This window comes from Vanacampus margaritifer, chromosome 14 (assembly GCF_051991255.1).
Source record: "Vanacampus margaritifer isolate UIUO_Vmar chromosome 14, RoL_Vmar_1.0, whole genome shotgun sequence".
In the NCBI taxonomy this organism is placed as follows: domain Eukaryota; kingdom Metazoa; phylum Chordata; class Actinopteri; order Syngnathiformes; family Syngnathidae; genus Vanacampus; species Vanacampus margaritifer.
In genome coordinates this window covers 10,364,941-10,387,362 of record NC_135445.1, presented here as the reverse complement: position 1 = coordinate 10,387,362, position 22,422 = coordinate 10,364,941, and the positions used below count along the sequence as shown (strand labels likewise).

Genomic DNA, 22,422 nt, shown 5'->3' with positions numbered 1-22,422 from the left:
CGTAATGAGAAAGGTGCATTTGATAATGTTCACTCTGCAGCCAATTAAAGGAGCCGTTTCCCTTTTTTTTTTTTTTGGTATCCCCAACATGAACCCTTGAGAGTGTATGAAAAGAACTGAATGAATCACATATGTCTTACCTAACGTTCCCTGATTGTCCTGATAAACTGGTCTCAAGATCTGAAAGCACAAAAATGGTCACGTTACACCTCATTTTACACTCAAATTAAATCATTCATGTAAGGTTTGGTCCAACTTGACGTGTATATGCCATGTCATGTCGTCACTTTGCAGAGAAACAACATGAGAGCATTGTGTTGGTGTTTCCAACATTCCTTTGATGGTAAATTTAGCCTTCACATGTAAACAATGGTAACTACTTAAATGATTCATTCTTGGTATTGTGCAATGGCGCCTTTATTTTATACAATGATTGTGATTCATTCTTACTATCTGAATCATGTCCTCTTTCACTTCAAATCAAAGATGTAATCACACAGACACACACGCACACACATTTTTACACGACCCACCAAAGCTCAATGAGGCACAAATGGGGTGTTTTGATGGTATAAACTAGTTATCAACTCTATATGTACAGCAAGAGAAGTAATGGTTAGGTATATTTGTCTCACACAAATGTGTTATTTATGTGTAATTACACTGTTAGTAACGTTAGTATTGTGTAATTACACAGTTATTAACTAAGAAACTCATTTCAGTCTGTGATTTGAAAAGTTTGCTTTATTGATGCAACCACTAGATGCATATTGTACACAGTTCTGAAAAATGTGTCATCCATGAACTGTTGCATTAAACATGGTCAAAGTCAATAGGATACCTGTGTGATAAACGATGAAAAAAACAAAACAAGCTTTGTTTACCAGATGTCTTTGTATGGCCGGAAATAAGGATGGCGGACTAAGTGCTTTATTGTCGTCTGAATACACTTCCTGTGTTCACAATAAAAGGAACATTGAAGGAAGCCTTTGTGTAAAGTCACTCTATCAATTAGCACCGGGGATGAAGGGTAAGGAGACATATCTAGCATGAGCCATCATGTGACCATGGTGAGGATGAGGAGGGCGGAGGAGATGATGAAGATGCAGCCCACCACCAGTCTGCGGTACCTGGCTTCCGGGGTTGAAGGGGGCCAGGATGATGTAGTTGTCCCCGTTGGACGCCTTCACCCTGGTTCCCTTCAGCGTGGCGGTGTGAGGGTGCTGAAGGTGCCGCGGCTTGCCGTCCAGCTCCTCGGCCGAGCCACCCTGGGCGCCCCACCTCAGGGTGCCCGCCCCTAGGCCCCCGCTGCCAGCTGCGACACCATCTGAGCCGTTGACCAGAAGCCTGCGTGCGGCGGAGGTGCGGTGGTGAGCCGGGAGCGGCGGCACGGCCGGCGGGGTTCGACCGGCGCCCAGGTCCGGGGCGCGCCGGCGGGCGGGCGGCGAGGGCATGTCGTAGTTGGAAGTGGACTGCTTGTAGGAAGGTCGGTGGATGAGACCCTCGAAGTTGGGCTTGGCTGAGGGGCCGCTGCGCCACACCACAACTGTGATCTCATTTGCGCTGTTTCTGCGGTCACATGACAAGATTGCATCATCATTTTGGAAGCAAGCACATTTTGAAAAATACGACACAAGATATTAGAGATTCTTTGATAAAAGGGAAGTCAACCTAAACATTTTACAATAATATGCTATATGTATAAATCCACTAGTCTAAACACAGTATTCTTCTTCTTCTTATTATTATTATTATTATTATTATTATTATTAATAATAATAATAATAATAATAATAATAATAGATTAGATTATAGTTTGTGGCTGCAGGCGTCAACACACTGCAAGCCATGTTGAGAAATTTTATGTATAAATTTATATGTCAGATGAACAAATCAGAAAATTCCATAATCATGGCTTTGACTAGCATCAAATTGAGCAGTACTATACGGTAAATGTCCAAAATTTGGCAGCATTGGTATGTTAATCTCCTCTGAGGTATTTTGAGTTATTAATTTTTTTATATACTTTTTATGTATTTTTTGTGCTTTTACCTGGGTCTTTTGAGACTGTAATAAAGATTATTATTATTATTATTATTATTATTAATTTATTTATATAGCATTTTTCAAGCAATATAGCACTAATAGAAATACATACATGCAAAAACAATCATTAACAGGTAAAATAAAATTTGACTTAAACTGATTCATATAATATAATAATAATATAAAATATTAAAAATGTGTTTATTAATATTGCGTTTGTGGAATATGAGTTAAGGAGCAAAATCTACCCTTTTTATTTTCATCTCTGGGGGGCATTTTGCCACACGCTGGCACCTGAAAATGACATCACACTTGCTCAAGGTTCAGGTACCGACCAACCACGGCTCAGCTTCAGAAAACAGGTGTGTGTGCGTGATGTGATGTCATTTTCAGGTGACAGCAAGCGGTAAAATGGCCGCCCCGAAATGGATCAAAATGTAATGATTTTGCTGCTTAACTCATATTTCACAAATGCCATATTAATCAGAATGCCATGTTTTCGCCAGTGGGGGAACATATTATTATATTATTGGAAAGAAAAAAAATTGGGGTTGACTATAATAACCCGAAAATTAAACCTCATTAACAATGCTGATAAATGAGACATTGATTAGTTCCATCTTTTGTTTTTTTATCAGTCACAGTTTTCTACCGAGGACTTTGTTAGTAAATACATTCCTGCAGCCATTTTCTATACTGCATGTCCTCATTAGGATCTTCATTTTGTAAGACGTCATGTCGTCAAGGATTCACACATGACATTACATTTTCTTATGAACGAATGAGCCCTATTGATTGTAAATGATAATAGTCCCGAACTGCTGGAGATGAGATTATTTGTGTATTATTTTTCCAACCAATGCTATCATTGACTCGATTCATAGTCGAAAATGGAACCATTATTGATTTGGGATGCTATTTAAAACAAAACAAGATGGTTTTTACCTGATGGCATGGGCCAAGTCGGCACATTTCCACTGCTCCACGGGCTGACCATTGAGCTGCAGAAGTGAATCCAGCTGCTGAAGACCCGCCTGGTCCGCGGGGCCTCCTGCCACAGAAAACACAACAAAGACATGTCACTCAAGGTACGATTTCAGTGTATGTGATTTTTTCCCGAGCTTGTTTATTAGATTCAAGGAGAAAACTGATGCCGGCTCCCCCTATTAACGACGACACCCCGCAGCTCGTCTTGATCCTCACAGTAATCCTCAAAGCGAAGAGATGAAAAACAGAAGGCCCACAGGTGACATTAAACTTTTATGATGGGGAGAATTATTCATGAGGCATCAAAAGTGGATCGATGATTGGGAAACGGGTGCGATATTGTTAAAAAAAGAGGCTGTTTAAATGCAGATGAGTGACTGAAGAGAGCAATAGAAGCAGGTAGTAAATCAAATTGGTGAATGGTAATGTGTGATTATACAGTTACGTCAGTTCCCACCATCAGGACAGTTCAGTGCATTTCCATTTTTGCAAAGTTACCAAGGGCTACCAAAGCGACACATATTCATAGTTTTTGCACATCTGTCAATTTGACACCCAGGGTGTCACTTTTGCGTTTTATCACTATCAAGCAAGACACTCTTGATCACCGCACGCAAAAAAGGAAACATTTCGGATTCCCGCCATTGACGACTGTCATTTTCCTTTGCTTTGTTTCACAGTGTAAAAGCAAGGAAAATCATGGTTTACTGTTCCAGACCGAAGCATAGCGAGCTGAAGTGAACGATACCGCAAGACACGACTTCCTTCCATTTAGGGAAAAAATACACAATTCTAGATGTCCGTCATTGTATACTGCTTTTGTTTTATTTTTTTCCATTCAAAAATGAGAGTTTTACTGTTCAAAACCATAGAAGCTGAACTGAACTATATCTCAGTACACGTCTGCGAAAAGACAATGTAAAATCCTGGGTGTCACTATATTTGCTCATTTGCTCCCAAAAACGTATAAACACGTTCTATTTTAAATTATTGCCATGGTCCCAAAAACGTATTTATAAGTTGTTGTTGTTGTTTTTTTTTATGCTAGAGCATACAGAAAGCTTTGATGCTTTGACTTAAAGAGGTTGCTTAAAGTAATGGTAGTTATTACAAAAAAAGCCAGCAGGTGGCAGCAGAGTATAATAGATCAACCAGGGCCATGTTGCAACAAGTTATTTTCCCGTTTTCAACACATTTGTGAATAATGAGGAAACTTAGCTATATTCTATTGATAATTGCTTCAAAACAGAAACAGATACAAATATACTTTTTTTCCTGATGAAAAAAAGAGACTCTAATCTTTCTTTTGGTAGGTTCCATGTTTTTATAGCAATAGAACACAATATTGTGTGAGCCTTGCAAAATCATTCAAAATGCAGTAAAACAGCCGGGAGCGAGGGGGGTTGCTTCAGTGAAAATGGCTGGTAGTGAATGAGTTAAAAAGGAAACAAGTCCAAAAAGGATTTAGTGTAACATTCCAAATTATATCAGGAAATCAATTTTACTGCTTGGCTTCATATTGTTTTGGATGCAACCTAATAAGAACATTCTTGCCTGGATCAACAGCCTGCACCCTCACAGGCGAATCCGAGCAGATGGTGAATCCGTATCCATCCTTTCCTCGAAGGATGGTCACCTGCAACACAAAAACAGGTCATCATTTCAAAGTAGTGGGCCGGCGAGCAAACCGGCTGCCTACCAACAGGAGTGATTAAGCAGATTTGTTTTCCGAGTCCACTTCCTTTGCGAACTGTCTTGATGGCAGTTTTCCTGAGGAAGCCAATTAGCTGAGCTAGTGAGAAAAACAACTCCCAGAGACAAAAGACTGACTTTCTTTGTTCATGGTCGGCGGAGAAATGCCTCGCTTTGTGAGGTATTCCCAGGTAACCCAGCTCCCGTTTAGTAGTAGACAACAAATGTATCGCAAAGACAGATATGTGATTGAAAGAAGAAAAAAAAAAAGATATGTGATTGAAAACACTAACAGCAACGTGTAAGATGGAAAATAAGTCAGCCAACCTGGAATTGTACTTGAAAATACTGCCACATGGATGCGGGACCAATAGTTGGTGATTTTGGGGAGTTAAAAATTAATTTTTTAAAATGTCGGGTTTTCATTGCGCAACAAATGGGAGGCGGAGTGAACCGTGTTGTTATCGCAACTGGTAGACCGCCGACTGCTCCCAAGTTGATCGCAAAGGGGAGCAGGGAAAAAATAAAGTGTGTTTAATTTTTCTTAGGGCGGAGTTTTAGCTCACTGATAGTGCTCTGGACTCCCAAACTGGAAAACGCATGTTTGATCCTCAACCCCAAAAAACAAAAGGTCGATCGCGGGGGCAAGTAAGTTTGGGCTTAGAGCAATATGTCATTATTCATTCATTTGTCAGGTAAGACTTCATGATGAAATAGTTAAAATAGTTACAATGTATGGCTTCTTTAAGTAAACTTTGAGTATCTAGAAGCCGGGCTGATTGTCCTCTTTTTTTGGAAATAAAAATATGGTCAACCTAACTCTGAGATGATTTTCCAAGAGTGAGCATTTTGAGCCTCCAAACCACTGTTGTCATGTAAACTAACGGCAAAACAACTATTTCTAACTATCTATACCTTCCGAAAAGTCTCACAATCCTAATGTAAAAGGAGCGGCGATAGCGTGAGTTGTTTGCCGTCCGAGACTGCCGCGTCTTCACTTCAGATGTCAAACTCGTGATTTAAGCGTTGATCGCATGCGGCGCGTTCAGGCTCCAGGCGGCTTCTTTTCTTGTCCGCAATGTGTTGTTTGAACTGACTGGAGGTGGTGTGACAGATTTACCCTCGGGTGGAGACAGGGAAGGAAACGCCCAGTGATCCCACCAAGTTCCAAAGAAAGAAATGGCTTCTTTTTTTTCTCGCAGTAGTGAGCAAATCTGACCCAGAATAATACAAGTTGGTCTGCGTCCAATTCTGAACTTTTCCACTGAGTTCAATCAGTACTCTAAATTTTCCGCAATCCTAATTGTTAGTGACTAGTAGTGGTAAACGAAATAGGGGTAGACTAGCGCAGCAACAAAAATCCAAACTACCCATTTAATCTCTACGGATATATTCAGTGGCATAATGCAACTATTCAAGATCCCTGAAGCTTGCAATGACCCTAAAACGTCAGACGTCATTTCAAATTCATGAGAAAGACGACAAAGAGACGGGTGAGTAAAAGGCCATTTCACTGTGACGCAGCATCGACAAACAGCCCTACCTGACTGACGGAAGCGGGTCGTTTTGAAGCGTCTCAATTTAATGATATATAGAAAATCTTGTTCAGCTATATTTATCTACGTGCATAGATGTCAAACAAGGAACAAAAATAGTGTTGTTCCGATACCGATACTGCATTAAAACAGTGGTATCGGCAAGAAATGATGCTAATGCTAATGCTATTTCATATAGGACTTTGGATGCAGCATCTTGTCTTGCTCGTGGACGGCATTCACTGATGTGTGATGTGTTCACTGCATGCCAAGCCAAGTTCTCCTATTGGCCCTCGAATGCGCTACACCAATGGCAGGACAGCTTAGGTATCGGTACGGTATCGGTATTGGCCGATACTGCTAATTTGGGTATCGGAATCTGTATCGGTGGCCAAAAAACGGCATCGGAACAACACTAAGTAAAAATGACATAGATGGAAATTAAAAAGTATAATGACAAAGTAAAGCTAAAAGAGTGTCAATAGTCTTATTTTAAGGCACTGCTGCAGTGCACTAATAAAATAATATTGCAAGTCGACAATAAAAGTAAAAGTTTTTCCCAGTGTTAATTTAAAATGAATGAAAGCTGGGGGATTAATTAATATTTCAGCAAAATGGATATAGTTTTAACTCCCTTGGACACTCGAAAGACGGGCCCATATGTGCTTAAGTATGTGTTCATGCATGAGCTACGGAGCGCTCCCCTTTTTAGCATTCACGCCTCAGTGCGCCACCACTCACTGCAATATTGCAATACACGGTTTGTCTTATTTGTGACAGCTTTACGCGTGTATCGATGGTGAGTTAATGCATGTTGTGGGTTGTATGTCACACAACACACACACACACACACACACACACACACCTCCTGGTCAACTAGTCATTTTGCTCCTCCTCTTGGCAAGACAATGTTATCTGGGTCAGTACGTTCAGTGACTGGAGCTACGCACACGCACGCACAACTACTAATGTCATTCTGTATTTTGGTCATGTGAGGGTTTTTTTGCCCAAATAAGAGACAGTATGGAGAGTAGTTGACTACTGCATTGTAAACAAGATGCAAACGCGGAATCAGAATTTCTGGATTCGAGTGAGAATGAATAACATATTGTCACATGTACTAGTGTCACAGGAATTTTCAAATGGCAACATAATAAATACTGTATGTACGTATTTACACCCGTAAGTGTATGTGGGAATGTTTAGCCGGCTAATCAGAAAAACCCATCAACGCATTTGTCATTACTTTGCTGTTGGCCTCTTGACGCTGGAACAGAGAGACGAGCTGAACCATCCGAGGTTAGCTTAGCGCAAGCTAGCTGCTATCACTTAACACAAATGGATTAAATACTTAATCGAAAGAACAAAACTAATTAAATAAATCCATTTTCTGCGGTTGGCTAGGGAATGATCAGGATCCTGGAGGTTAAAGTAAGTTATTTTAAACTTAAAAAAAGAAAACCAATCCATAGGTTGACATACTGTAGCTGCATTAGCTCATTGGTGTACACTTCCATATGGTTTTAAAAACGTGAATATGAAGCTTGGTTAAAACGTTTTGGACAACATATGTCGTATGTAATGCACTATAAACAGTAAGTGCACTCAATGTATTGTTATGATTACATTTTTCATTTTTTGAACTATGAGGTGTTTTTCGGCATAAGTACAATTCAAGTTGATTCAGGAATTGCTGGTTCAACAGTAAATGTGGAGTTTGGGTGAAAGTCCGAGCTCTACTAGTCAACAACTATTATGTTTGATTTATGTGATTTTGCAAAAGCTGACGACCGTTATATGCGTCCGCATGGTCAACATTTGAAGGGCATGAGCCATCTCATCTAATTCAATAAAAGAGTTGCGTCGAAAAAGAGAATAATATATTTACTATTGTAGTCTATGGTAAACTATTGAGAGATGTTTCTAATGGTTTGGCTCTATGTACACGTACCAAATACTAGTTAACCATTTTAACTGATGATCCCACACATGATTAGGAAAAATATATGTATAATTGTAAATGTGTGCGTACTTGTCGTGGTAGAAGACTGTGAAATACTTCTCCGAAGTTCCCCGACCAAAGTTCCCTGACCATGGACAAATGTTTATATATATATATTTATTATTTATATCTTTTGCTTTTGTTTTTATGAGCATTACATTAATTGTACAGCACGTTGATCATCACTGTTGTTTTTAAACGAGCTCTAGAAATTAATTTGGATTATTGGAGATTGTTGAAGATTTAGAAACTCTTGTTTTTATTGTTGCGACTAACTTGTTTAACAACAAGTTCCTCCTTGTGTCTGGCAACCTCATTGTTCTGGAATCTGAAATCGGTGTTTTGCTTTGATATCAGGGATAATCAGCTGGGATAAACTTTGATAAGAAACGAGATTAGAAGTAGTGCCACATCTGTCTTTGGAACCAGAGAGTCACGTTTTAAAGTCCCACTGTAGACAAAATATACCGTAAATATAGCAACTAGTTGTCTGAGAGACGCTTGTCTTCCTTCCTTACTTGTTTGCACGCCCGATTTTGTGTGAGGACGACGGAGTGCAGCACCTACAGAAAACTAACGCAAGTGCACGGAGAGCATGCAAGTTCTACACAATAAAGCTGGAGCAGTGATTTAAACTCTACAACTGTGACGCAGACTTGTCTGATATGCCGCCTCACATTAATAATCACGTTGATAAATAGGGGAGGTTTTGATACTGATCTTGTTCGGGACCTGTACCCTGAGGCACTCTATCTGACACACCTGTGGCAGCCTACATCCGATGCAGAGGTGACACAAGCCGTGAATGGTGTGCATCACGCCCTCTCCTCTTCTTCCCGCCGTCCCGTTCAAGTCGGCCGAGAGCACGCACACGCTACGGCGCTGACTCTGAGGCCGCCCGGCGCCCTTGCAGCCCGAGTACCTCCACAGCCGCCTCTGCGCGGCCGAGTGCGTGCGGGCGGGACTGGCCGCCGCCTCCTCCTCCTCCTCCTCCTCCTCCTGAGGGGACTTGAGCGTGTTGTGGATCATCTCAGCTTCACCTAACTCAGAATTCTTTTTTGTGTGGAAAAAGTTAAATTCCCAGGAAGTTTGTCACTCCGCGTGCCGAGCTATGTTCCATTGGTGGTAATGATGTCATCGAGGTCGCAAGCTTCTTCAGTGTCTTCTTCTTCCAGATTGGTGCTCTGCGGACCCCCTGATCCAGCTTGCATGGACCGCCGGCGACGCGGAGGCGAGACTGGTGCTAAGGCCACAGTGTCGCTGCTGGCAGGGGCGCTCATGGGAACTCTTCAACAGCAGAAGAATAGGAGGAAGTTCCTCCCACCACCACCAGCAGCACCGAACCCCCCCATTAACACACACATACACACGCATATACGCACGCATACCTCGCCAACCTCCACGGCCCGCATAGATTTGCGTGTCTGCCCGCGATAAGGCCCGTTTGCTTCCTGTGTCCACACTATGAGCTTCTCATAGGTGCTGCAGATCACTTTTACAGATACACACACTGTTGTGACGAGTGTCGGAGCAACAAGTGTGTGAATGAGATTGAATGATTTTTTTTTTTTATGCAGCCGAAAAATGCAAGCGAGCACCAATTATGGTGCAAAGACTGTGACGCAAGTGAGTACACACTTCCCTCGACCTCTATCCAGACTTGTTTGTTATGTTTTCACCTTCCATATTTCCTCCGCTTTTCCTTTTAAGCCCCCACCCCCTCCCCTGCCGACCACACTGCACGGAAATTCACAGCTCTGCGAATCCCTGACAATCGCTCCTCCTCTGCCAGTTATCCAAACAGCGCTTGTATTTTTGTTTTTAATATCGCCACCCATGGGAAAGTGGTGGTAATCTGTCATTAATTTTTTTTAAAAAAAACATCAACAAGAAATAAAGGCAGTTAGTGGAGAAAGGACCTCTACCAAGGCCCAAAACTAATTAGTATTTCTAAACTATTTTCCCCAACAGGAAGAAAAACTGTTCCAGGATCAAAGTGTTGTCATTATTAAAACATTTAGTCGTTGACAATGGCAATGTTTTAAGTCACATTAACATATAAATGTGAAATGTATTTAACCACAATAATAACTAATAACAAAGTCTTGACTTAAATGACAAAGGCGGGAAATCCTGTCAGTTTCATTTTTGTTTATTCTTACTAGGGTGTCAAAATAAGTGCGTTAATTTTGAGTTAATTTAAAGTTCTACTAATTTTTTTAACGAATGATTAATGACCGCTCCTTACTTTGAAAGCCTGTACTAGGGGAATTCCAGGCGCAACGCAGCAGACACGTCCACATCAAAATTTGACAGTATTGCTTTAATAATAATGCATATATTTGTGGAAACTGGGTCAAGTTGTATTTTACAATTTTTAAAATGTGCAGAATTTTACTTCATGTTAATGATTAGATAGCTCTTAATATGAAAAGAAAAATGCACTGTGCTGTCACCGTCTTACAAATGCAATTATGCCATCTAGTGGCAGAAAAATGACATTAACACAAGTCAATATCACTCGTTTTTTTACTGTACAGTACCTCTTTTTAATTTTAGCAAAATTTTTATTAATTATGAAATTACTGTATCAATGACTAAAAGATGCAGCCATATTTCTATTAGTTTAAAAAAAATTACTTTTATGTTAAGGTACAAAAAATGTGGAAACAATATTTTATTGTACATTCAGAACAGATATAAAATGTGTGATTAATCATGAGTTAACTATTAAAGTCATGCGATTAATTACGATAAAAAATTGTAATCGCCTGACACCCCAAAGTTATTTTCTCAATACCAGTAGAAGTACTCAACTCTTGAGGTGTCACTGATACCAAGTTCCAATACCACTAATAATTTTGATAAATACAATTTACCCCCAAAAAACCCTGATAATCTTAAAGAAAGATCTACATACCCTAACATAGCATTTTATTTATGCATGAAATGTAAAGCTATTTTCTACTGTACTTTAATTTCTACTTCCTGACCACAAGAGGACTGGCCACTGTTGCGAATACCGATACCTTGAAAAAAGGCCTGGTATCGGCCCAATATCAATACCTGGTATAGGTACTCGCCTATCCCTGGCTCTTTGATCTATACATCGCCCTTCTACACAAAAGTGTATGCAGTTATGTCCCTCCCCATCCAATTTTCACACGTGCAAGTAGGCAACCGGTGTGAGCAGGCAAAAATCCCATTAATTAACGGTTTGTATCCTTTCATCGCTGGCATTGGTCGTCTCGTGGAACGAAACACTAACAGAGAAGGAACAGAAAAAAAGCAGAGAGCGTTGCCCAAGTCTGTAAAGCGCTAATAAAGAGGCCGCAGAGAGCCCATTTTCCTAAGATCCCCTCATAGCGGAGGTAATGGCAGCTTTTCCCTGTTTGCTTTTTTGAAAAGGGGCTAGGGTTACCACGTCAAGCGCACAAAAAACACTTTTGTCTCGCTTTCACGCGGCGCTGTTCACCTCTAAATGGGCAGAAGGACGGATTAGAGGGTGAGAAGAAAAGCATGTCTCGGGGAGAGGAGATTGAAATGCTTGTCCGCAGGCCAGATGAGGCCAATCTGGTCTTTAGTGGTGTGGGTTCACGCTCTCCCGGATGTACAAAAAAAAAAAAAAAGTAGCTATCAAAGGAGGAGGTGCCCTCAGAAGCATTCAAACCGACACGGCAGTTCCAACATTTTGACGGTCACGTTGTTCCAAACGAGAAGGATGTGAGTCAACTGTGCAAGTGGCAAGTATTGCCAAAAAACATGAAAACACCCGTTTTCAGTAAAGAATGTTAAACGGGAACAAAAAGGTATCAAAACGGGAATATATATATATATATATATATATATATATATATATATATATATATATATACATACTTTAAAAAAAAAAAGCAATAGCGAAACCACACACGCTCCAAAATTTTGCGAAACTGAAATACAATATTCTAATTGGAAGTAAAAAATATGAAGATGTTGACAATTAAGTTTCTTTATTTTTATTTACTCATTTGCTCCCAAAAACGTATAAAAAAAATTATATGTTTATATTTTTTATATATTATATTATATTTCTATTTTAAATGTTTTAAGTGTCCCAAAGACGTATTTATACTTCTTTTTTTTATGCTAAAGCATACAGAAGCTTTGATGCAGCCTCTCAACTACAGAGAACGGTTGAAGCAATGGTAGGTATCACAAATACGGCCAGCAGGTGGCAGCAGAGTATAAGACATCAAACAGGGCCATGTTGCAAACAAGCTCATTTACCCACAATTCTAAACAGATTTGTGAATAATGATAAAATAAAGCTATATTCTAATGCTAATTGCTGCAAAACGGAAACAGATAGAAATATAATTTTTTTCCCAGATGAAAGAAGAGACTCTAATCTTTATTTTGACAGGTTTGATGTTTTTATTGCAATAGAACACAATATTCTGTGGGCCTTTTTACACTTTTTGGGAGAAAAAATTTAAAATGAGTCAGTGTGTACATATTACGTTCTCTTCATTAGTTTATTAGTCATTAGTTTATTTTATTCAGGTAATGTTATTAATATTACCGCAATTGTCTTATTTTTACACTTGTATGACAGTAACCTGTTCAAATTATACTTAAAACATTGCCTGTGCACATTGTGCGGTACCTACATTTGTCATGATTATTTCTATTTCCAGTATTTCCGATGGGAAAAATATTGACGTACTTTTGGACAACAACATGCCTATGTTGGAAAACAAACAAACAAATCCAACAGTTTAACTGTTCTGATATTGACCAATAATCAGCATAGTGCTGTCAAGCAAACATTTATGGACACATATGACTTTCAAACTCATACAGGGAGAATGCACACAAGTCTGAGTATAGGCAGATGACAGGTGATCCATCACCAAATTCAATTACAAATGAACTGTACCTAATTGGTCATTTGATTTAATTTGGCTGCTTCTGGTACAACACACACAGTGTACGAACACACACACACACTTGCACTCTCGCTGAATACGTTTTCGAGATGTGCACGACCAACAAAATCAAAACAATATTGGTCGTGGGGATATCCAAAATCCCGCTTCGCAGCCTGCCTCGCCCCTTCGCTCTGATACATGGCCAACAGACACATGTGTCAGATCCATTATCACAGTGACAGATCAGGAGTTAATGCTAGCCGACAAGCAAAGAGATGCAGAGGGGCGCGGCAACCTGGGGTGTAACGGCTGATAACAGTCATGATACCTCCGCTGTTTCGAAGAATTGGGAGGCATCATGTTGGGCGTATGTTTTTAAAAAGCTAACTGAAAAACTAAATTGAAAGTTATTTAGAGGATGGATTAAATTTTGTGCCTATAATTAATTACAGTCATTTACCGATGGTGCCTGCTTGCCAGCGTTAGCGTCTAGCCGCAAGCTAATACTTGATATATTTGAATATTCAATAGAATTTTCATTAGGATTTTCAAATATTCAATGGCTGTTCACAACAGAACAACAATACTGAACATAGTTGTGTTGATGTTCATTGAATAACCTTGTGATTTTTATTAGAGCACATCAAGTGCTATCAACACGAACATCTCAAATGTCCAAAGCCCCACAATGAGCCTTGGGTAAATCCCTGAAAAACTCAAGCGCCATCAATATAAAAGCAGAGGATGATGAGAGGTAAGTAGGAGGACCAAGGACAAGGCAACACAGAAAAAAAAAAGATGAAAGTCTAAAATGGTTTTCCATTCCTCCTCTAATTTGTTCATAAATGTACTTCGCCCCTCTCTCCCCTGAGACAGTCCCGACACAAACATCTGTTGCTCTGATCCACGGTGAGATATAAGAGGACAAATGAGGGAGGCCAGGATAAGACTCCACTCACAAATATGGTTGAACAATGATTCCATATACAGTAACTGGATGACGATTGGTTGGAGTAGTATGTGTGACAAAACAAAAAAAGGGGAACAGGTGGAGGCATATCTCCACAGGGCAGCACAGTGACCTCGTGATTAGCACGTCCGCTACACAGTTTTGAGGTTCTGTGCTATATGTCACCGTCCTTCTACATTCTAAAATCATACATATTGAAGCTTAACAAAAATACAAGTGCCATATATAAATTCAAACAGTGGTGCATCAACTGCTAAAACTAGCCACTAGCGTTAGCCGCTAACTAGATAACTGGCTAGCAGCTTTTTGTCTCAATGCTTATTAAACTGTAGGATGTTTTATTTAGTGGTTTATTATTTTTCAAACGTGTGTGACTATTTTGTGTGACGTTTATATTATGTGTTTATGTAAAAGGGGCAAGCTGATGTGTGATTGGTACAAACAATTACACGTACGAAGAATTGAACAAGAACAAGAAATACGGTAGCATTAAAGGTTTAACACTAGATCAACGGAAGACTCTACAGGTTCGCTAAGCTTTATAGGGCAAATACTCAACTCAAGCCCTGGCAACCAAATCGACGCCACTAATGCTCTAATGCTTGTTAGCTGCAGCCTGATTGACTGTAATGATCCACCATCTTCTATAGAGCTTAACCTGTGCGGTAGCCTCTCTAATAGCTGTCAGTGTGGAAAGCATTCCATTCAATCAACCACTTAAAATCAGATGGTCGGATTTGGACCACGGAAAGAACCCGAGGCTGAAGCCACAAAAGCACAAGGAGATTCAGCATGCAGTCATCCAAGCCGAAACCCAGTTGCATGTCAATGGCTTGCCATGAAGATCAACAGTGAGTGGATGAGTGGATGAATAAGCTAACAGGCTCTTTCACTTTCATGTTTACATTAATGCATGGGTCTTGATAGCCTCCATACAGGAAAGGTCAGGGTTCATCATCATTTGCTGTAATTTGATTATCAGTTTACTGTACAACTGATTTGCATTTCTATGGCAGTAACCTAGGTGACCTTGGTAATCACTAAACTATCCCAATGAAGTAGTAGTCATAATTACAATCAATGTTAGCACATGAAACTACTTCTAAGTCAAATTAAACAGGCAAATAAAAAACAAGAAGTATGGTGATAGCTGACCTTGTTTGTCTTTGTCAATTGTGAGCCGTGTGCAACCTAGAAATTCCGTATGTTGAGGTCCCCGTACTGGCCTGACATCCACATTACAGCGTTTATAGTGAGAATTGTTGTCTGTACGGAAACTTTACAAATACAGGAAAATGACTCACATTTTCTAGTGTTGTCATGTACACAACTCTCATGACAAGCTATTATTTCGCTTTTCGCATACATGTCATATGCAAACGCACATCTTGATATACATCTTCAGTCAAGCATGGGGAACTTCTTTTTTTTTCTTGTTCTTTTTGCCCCAGTCGCAGCGCAAGCCTCAAGTACCAAATTCGATTAGTTGCCATGGTGGCTGGGAATGTGTGACACGGAACTCACGCAACCGATAACTTAGTGAGGGCGTGTTTATGCATGATGAGTTTGTTGAACACCGAGCCATGTCAGGGGTCATCCGTCTCAGCAGTCGCGACTACGCACGCAGGCGAAAACCAGGGAATACAACCCAAAATAAAAACAGGAAAGCTTTTAAATGAAGGAAAAAAAGTAATTGAAAAAAAATGTGCGCTACTCACCGTTAAGCATTGCATATTCTCGGGTCGGTGTGTCTCAGGGGCAGCACCATGGTTCGACAGCACGGCCTCTGAAATGTAGACAAAAGAATCACGGGCTGACACTGTGCCTTTGGAGCACATTTCTGCTGCCACAAAACCACTTTCTGGATGCAAAAGTCCCCAAAATAGTTCAGAAAGTCCATAAAAAAAAAAAAGTGTCTCAGATAAGCGGAGGATAATTAAGGCAAGCACTGCCCAGCCGGAGTGGGATTTCAACTTGTCAGCGCACACTTAAAAAAAAATAAAAAATGACAACACAAGAGTTTGGTAAAATCCCACAAGATGCGAGGATCTCACAAAAGTGCCCAAGAGAGGAGGAGTGCAAGGGAGAACAAGTGAGAGGGAGGGAAGAGGAGGGAGGGCTGAAGAAGAGAAAAGGAACTACTCTCTCACTCTATTATCCGTCCGTCACAGGCTCCTGGGAGGGTTTCCATGGTTACAGGAGACTCCCGCCTCATGTGTCCCTTTTAACTAATGCTCATAAAGGCTGCATTCAGCACACGGGCCACAATGTGGATCTTCGCCTCGATGCCTATTCCGTCTCTGTGTTTACACTTTGTCCCATCACTTTGTCCGCCTCTTCTTACAAAGTTCCGAGTTGACTTCCCACAGAAAAGGCAAATCCACTCGAACCATCTTTCCGTGAATGCCACACCCTTTTCTGTCACGTCTCCATCAACTGAGTGTGAGATAGGATTGCACCTCTGCACCGAACGCTATTTAGGTAAACGTGGATTTATTATTGGTTTTCTATATATCAAAAAAAATGGATTACATACATATGTAAACAAACAAACAGTATTTTAAATAGACTTTTAGTATATTAATAATGAAGCAGGGATATATTTGGGTTAAATGCTTGACTTAATGTTATTTTATTTACAAAATACCTTTATTCAATATTATTTTTTCACTTTTGTATTGTATTTATGCATTTGTATTTTTATATACACAATACAGTAGATATATTATTCTATTATAATAAAATCTTTATACATTTTGTAGGGATGGGCGAGTACCGATACCAGGTATCAGTATCGGGCTGATGCGCTGCCTTATTCCAAAGTATCGATACTCACGACGGTGGCCGACAACAGTATTGGCAGCCCTTTCGTGACCATTTCATGAGCAGGAACTAGAAATTAGAAGAAATTAATAATTGCCATTAATTTCATGTAATTTTAGGAGGACAATGCTATATTATATATATATATATATATATATATATATATATATATATATAGATATATACGCCTTTCATTAACATTATCTGTCATTGTTTATTGGGGGAAATTTTATGCATCAAAAGTACTAGTGGTATCGGTACTTGGTATCGTATCAATTGAATTCAATCAAAAATTTTATTTCACTCTTTAAAAAAAAAAAAAGAAATGAAAGGGGGACAGAAAGAAGTAAAACGTGATATCTGCCCCTGATTAACACAAAGTGAATGAGAGCAAGCAGTCAAGATGTTTTCAACGTAACAATTTTACTAATTAATTCAACAGCATGATTTCTACTATACTGTATATACATTTTTTTTTGTAATTGTGCTTTTGTACAATTGTTCAAAATACAGATAGACTACTCAAGAGTTGAGTACTCTGTTGAGTAAAAAATGGTATTGAACATCCCTAATATTTTGCAATAGTTTTCTATCACTAACATAGATTACATTTTAGTCAGTGACTAAATTCAATTCAAAGTGTTTTTCCCAATGAATTGAAATTTGAGATAATAATAGTAAATTCTACTTTTAAGATTTTTTTGCAGCTTGTAAGCAGCATTTGTGACATGTTTATGATGTTTAGAGACACTTGAAAATAAACGCAACATTTTTGTTTTTGCTCAACTCAAACATCTAAAACCTTTTCTACATACATTTCCCTCAAATGTTCTCCACAAATCTGTCAAAATCTGTGTCAGTCAGCATTTTTCTTTGCCAAGATAATCCATCCCACCTCACAGGTGTGGCATATCAAGATGCTGATTAGACAGCAAGATCGGTTGAGAAATCATTGATTTATTTTCAATTTAGATATGTTGCCTTTGATGGGCAATGTGGCCACCATGGAGGCACGTTGCTAGCTAGCCAAATAGCTAACTGAGATGACGGTCATGATGAGACCTAATACGAGCAGTATCAAAATGTCTGCCTTAAGCCCATATCCCACTGAGGGGCGGATATTCGCGACGTCTGCGAATGTTGATTTTACGTCAGGGTACGTTCAATGTCGCAACGATTAAAACATTAGTTGAACGTTTAGCAAATGTTGGACCTTCATTGACTGAGTCATTTTGTCATTTACACACACGAAAAATACAAATGTGCCTCCTTAAAAAAAATTATTTGTCTATTCTCGGTCATCAGGTCATGGTAATCTGTAAATGTTGAATAAAGGCAACTCTTCCTGTTTATTGGATTTGTCGTGACTTGGGAATATTATGTCATTTGTCAGATGGACCCAGCACAAGGGACTGTAGTCTGCAGTGGCGTGCAACTGGACTGCATTATACAAAGAAATCCTTTTAACATAATTGTTCCCATTTTTAGTGGCACACGAAAAAGTAATACAGAAAAAAGTGTGGTGCAAAAATGTAGAAATACAAAGTCATATAAAGTTCCAATGTAGCCAAATGGCGTGTACACTGACAAAAGAAAATTACACACATCAATTTCTGACACGTTTTGGCCAAATCCCACAGTTACATGGTCCAGTCTCCAGGCTGCGATCACCATGGAAATGAAGAAGATTAAACAACAACAAAAAAAGAAGATTCGTCTGAATCGAGAAACTTCAGGGGTCCGGCAGGGAAAGAGAGTGGGGGACAACCTGGCTGGCGTCAGGCCCAGGAGTGAAGCCTTTTGTCTGCTTAGGACATCGGGCACGATGGCGTGGAAGCAGCTGGAAGCATGAATGACATCAAAACAGAGGGAGAGTCGGAGCGACAATAAATGGTGGAGGCAGCGGCCAGTGGGAAAAGTATACACGGGAGGGAATAAAGGGGGGAAAGGGAAGATTAGAGAGAGGAAAACAAAGAAAGGAAATAAAGATGTTGGCAGTCTTCCAGCGTGAACAAGTCGACTCGACTCTTGTCAAGACGGCTCATCCACTTGACACCCGCTCCTGCTTTTCACCTTCCGACAACCCCAAACAAACAAACTCTTGATGGATAAAGTGGAGACGTGTAGCACTACACCGTTTCTACATCAATTAGCAGATTATTTCAAATGAAGGAATTAAACCAAAACAATAGGCAGCCGCTAGACTGACGTTTTGAAAACAAAGTAACTTGATTTGATTTGAAGAGTTCACAAAACATAAACAGCATCTGTTGGGTTTGTTGGAAGTGAAAAGAATGATATCAAGGCATTTACTATCCCCCGAAAATACCGTTAAAGAGCAAACTATATATCTGGTATTATTTAACAAATCCACACCAATTATGTCTCACCAGGGACAGCACAAAATAGGGCACATACATATTCTAATACAAAAGTCTACTATGCTTCAGTTCTCCTAACACATATGGCTAAAAAGCCAATAAAATATCAAACATGACCCAGATCTGAACTAAAAATGTATAAGTAATTCGGTCGGTCGGCTGTTCTGTGGCTTTGGAATGTCCTTTGCAACTGACTCATTTATCACATGACTCCGCCATATTAAAAGACTGCCATGACTATCGGGCATGCCGTGTGCAGCCAGCCCACGCTTGACACATTTCGCATCCAATGCCGAGACAGCCGGGGAGCATCATGTCAACCGTGTCACGATGGGTTTCGTGAAAGAAATGGGGAAGAAAAAGAGGATCATGCTTAGGCTAAGGCTGAAATCGGGATCATCGTTAAATTAAGAGAGTGGAATCGAAGAATCAAACTGTTAAAGTGAAAGAACAAAATAGCACTCATTAAGGCCCCGACCACTACCGAAGCCGTTAAAAATAGAAAAATAGTTGTTTGTTAGTTGCTAGCTAAAGAAGTGTACTAATAAAGTTTTGACGCAATAGAGCTACATGGGAAGTTAAGCTATACTGTAGACAATCATTCAAGTTCACATTCAAACCAAGACCTTGATGGACTTGCGTGTTTTTGGAATGTGCGAGAAGTACTAAAACTAGTACAAGCACAGGGAGAAAATTCAAGCAACATTTGAACCCGAACTGTGGACTTGTTTCAGCAAATCTGACAAAAAATGGCCATGCACTGTATTTCTCAAAATGAAAAGGAATGTAAGAAAACACAAAGGGACCTATTTTCGTGCCCAGCACAAATTTAACACAAAGCAATCTAACTGTGAGCTTGGGTGGAGTTTTTTTTTTTGTGTGTGGTATTTTTCTTTTAAGTGTGCGTTTGCGCCATTATGGGAGGGAATGCAACCGACTCACGGCCAATCGAAGTGGCTCCCCTCATTGCCTTTTTCAGCGCAGAGAGAGCTGCGCAGTCTACATGGCATGTAGACCACCTACGCCACAATTTAGACCTGCTTTTAGCAAAAAAAAAAATTTATATCAAGGCACAACACGGTCTGCCAAGTTCCCAAACATATAACTAACGTTGCCCTGGCACGAAAATAGAGATGCACCAAAATGTGAATATTGTCTCTTTCTGTTTTAATCCAAATAAACAAATTGGATGACAGAAAAAAAACATATGTTCCAAATAAAACGATAAAATAAAGCACATGAGCAACTTTGGATCGTATGCATTCTTGTGGAATACAATAAACAGGAAAGACAAACATTGGTAATAAAAACAAGGAATATAACTAATGAGTTCCAGGCGAGCGCCCCAAAAAGCCGTGGAGAAAAACAAGGACAGAAAGTCCAAATTGCCGAACACTGCCAAAATTGTAACATGAAACAGAAAGACCACCACTAACACTACCAGACTAAAACAAACATGAAATAATCAAGCTGTTTTCCCATGCCCGGCATTCCATTTGTCCATTTATATAATACATCAAAGCAAGCAGGTGTCTATTTGAAAAAAAAGTGAAAAGGGCATTTTTAATATATGGAGCGACAGGAGGGAAAGATCTGCTCACACAGCAGCAACCACGGATGAGTACTCTAAGTTGCCACGCTAAACCGACAAGTAAAGTGTTCGAAGGGAGCACCTGGTTCATTCATTATTTACAATACAAGGAGCACTCCACTGATACGCGTCACTGCAGTGGAATACAGTACAAGCACTTCATTACTTGCATCACGTTACTAAAACTTGATTTTAATATGTTAAATTCGCCAATAAGAAGACAAGATACCGTTTTATAGGGTTAGCATTTGAACAATAATTCTTCTACTGCAAAAACCAAAACACAATTGCCATGTCATTTTCTGCATTTGAAGAATGTTTGGCTGCCACTCACGCACGGCTTTTTGGGATCCGCCTCTCGGCACATGCTCAAGAGGAGTTAAGGAGGCAGGGCTTTTATTGCAGCCCAACGGTGTAATTAACTGTCATCGTCTGGAAGATAACGGACCATGACAGTTTGACTGGAACAAATGTTTTTGTTTGATGTCTATGTATTCACAGTGGAAAAGGTGATTTAAAGGAAAGGGAGACAAACCTATCACATGTGGCAAATTCATACAAGAATTCTGATTCTGGCAAATCACCTTTTAATTACCACTGTAACAGCTCAACCCCCCATTTGTAAATATGCAAACGTCACAGTTCTGTCCATTTATTCTCAGCCTTATTTTTCTTCTGCTCTACTCATTTTTTATTCAGGATTTAATGCTGTTGCCTTGAGTCACCATAAAATACCCCCCTCTAACCCATGATCAAAAATCATACGACACGGACATCTTACATCATCTTCCTGAAACCAGAGATGGTCTGCTTACTGACAAAAAAGTGTGGCACTTTGTTTAACTTTTATTTGTGCTAGTAGTCTTAATAATAATAATAAATATGATTTAGTTATATAAAAAATATATATTTTAATGTTTTTATTTATATATTCTATAAATATAAAAAAAATTAAATCTACAGGATTTTTTTTATTAGTTATTTTTAAGAAAAAGGATTTCAATAAAATAAGTGTCAATCAAAAAGCAAATGTTCTATTTTGCACTGATTATTATTTTTTATTAGTATTAATAATCATTATCATTTATTGTCATCATTTATAAAAAAATATATATTTTATTTATGTATTTATTTATTTTGTAATTATTATTATTATTTCATAACATTTAGATTTGGGTCAAATTGGAAGACTTTGCACCTGCAACACAATAAAAAATTGTGCACTTTGGTCATCTTAGAGCACAGGTGTCAAACTCAAGAGGCGTGGGCCAGATCAGGCCCGCTGCAACATTTTAAGCGGCTGTGAAAGGAAATTATGTGTTCGGACTTCATGTTTCTTGCTTAAATACTGAAACTGCAAAGTGACTTCACTTTTAAAAAATACTGAGATATTGCAAGCATTATTTTTGTTTACAATCCCCTCTTAAAAATAAACAGAATAGTATTTGAACAAAAAGTTTTTACTGGGCTCTAAGTTCCAAA

General features: G+C 39.3%; 1 protein-coding gene across 5 annotated transcripts in view; it reads right to left on the bottom strand.

Annotated features, from left to right (window-relative positions):
* rgs3a (regulator of G protein signaling 3a) overlaps window positions 1-22,422 on the bottom strand; it is a 123,199-nt gene that overhangs the window by 86,062 nt on the left and 14,715 nt on the right. For 4 of the 5 annotated variants that reach the window (XM_077586332.1, XM_077586333.1, XM_077586335.1 and 1 more), the window contains 5 exons: window positions 15,864-15,931; window positions 4,588-4,669; window positions 2,992-3,097; window positions 1,131-1,569; window positions 141-180 (listed from right to left, as the gene is read on the bottom strand). In XM_077586332.1, the coding sequence (XP_077442458.1) occupies window positions 141-180; window positions 1,131-1,569; window positions 2,992-3,097; window positions 4,588-4,669; window positions 15,864-15,931 (735 nt within the window). Of the gene's footprint in view, window positions 1-140; window positions 181-1,130; window positions 1,570-2,991; window positions 3,098-4,587; window positions 4,670-9,024; window positions 9,562-15,863; window positions 15,932-22,422 lie in introns of those variants that run through there. The other variant, XM_077586336.1, reaches the window with a different exon arrangement.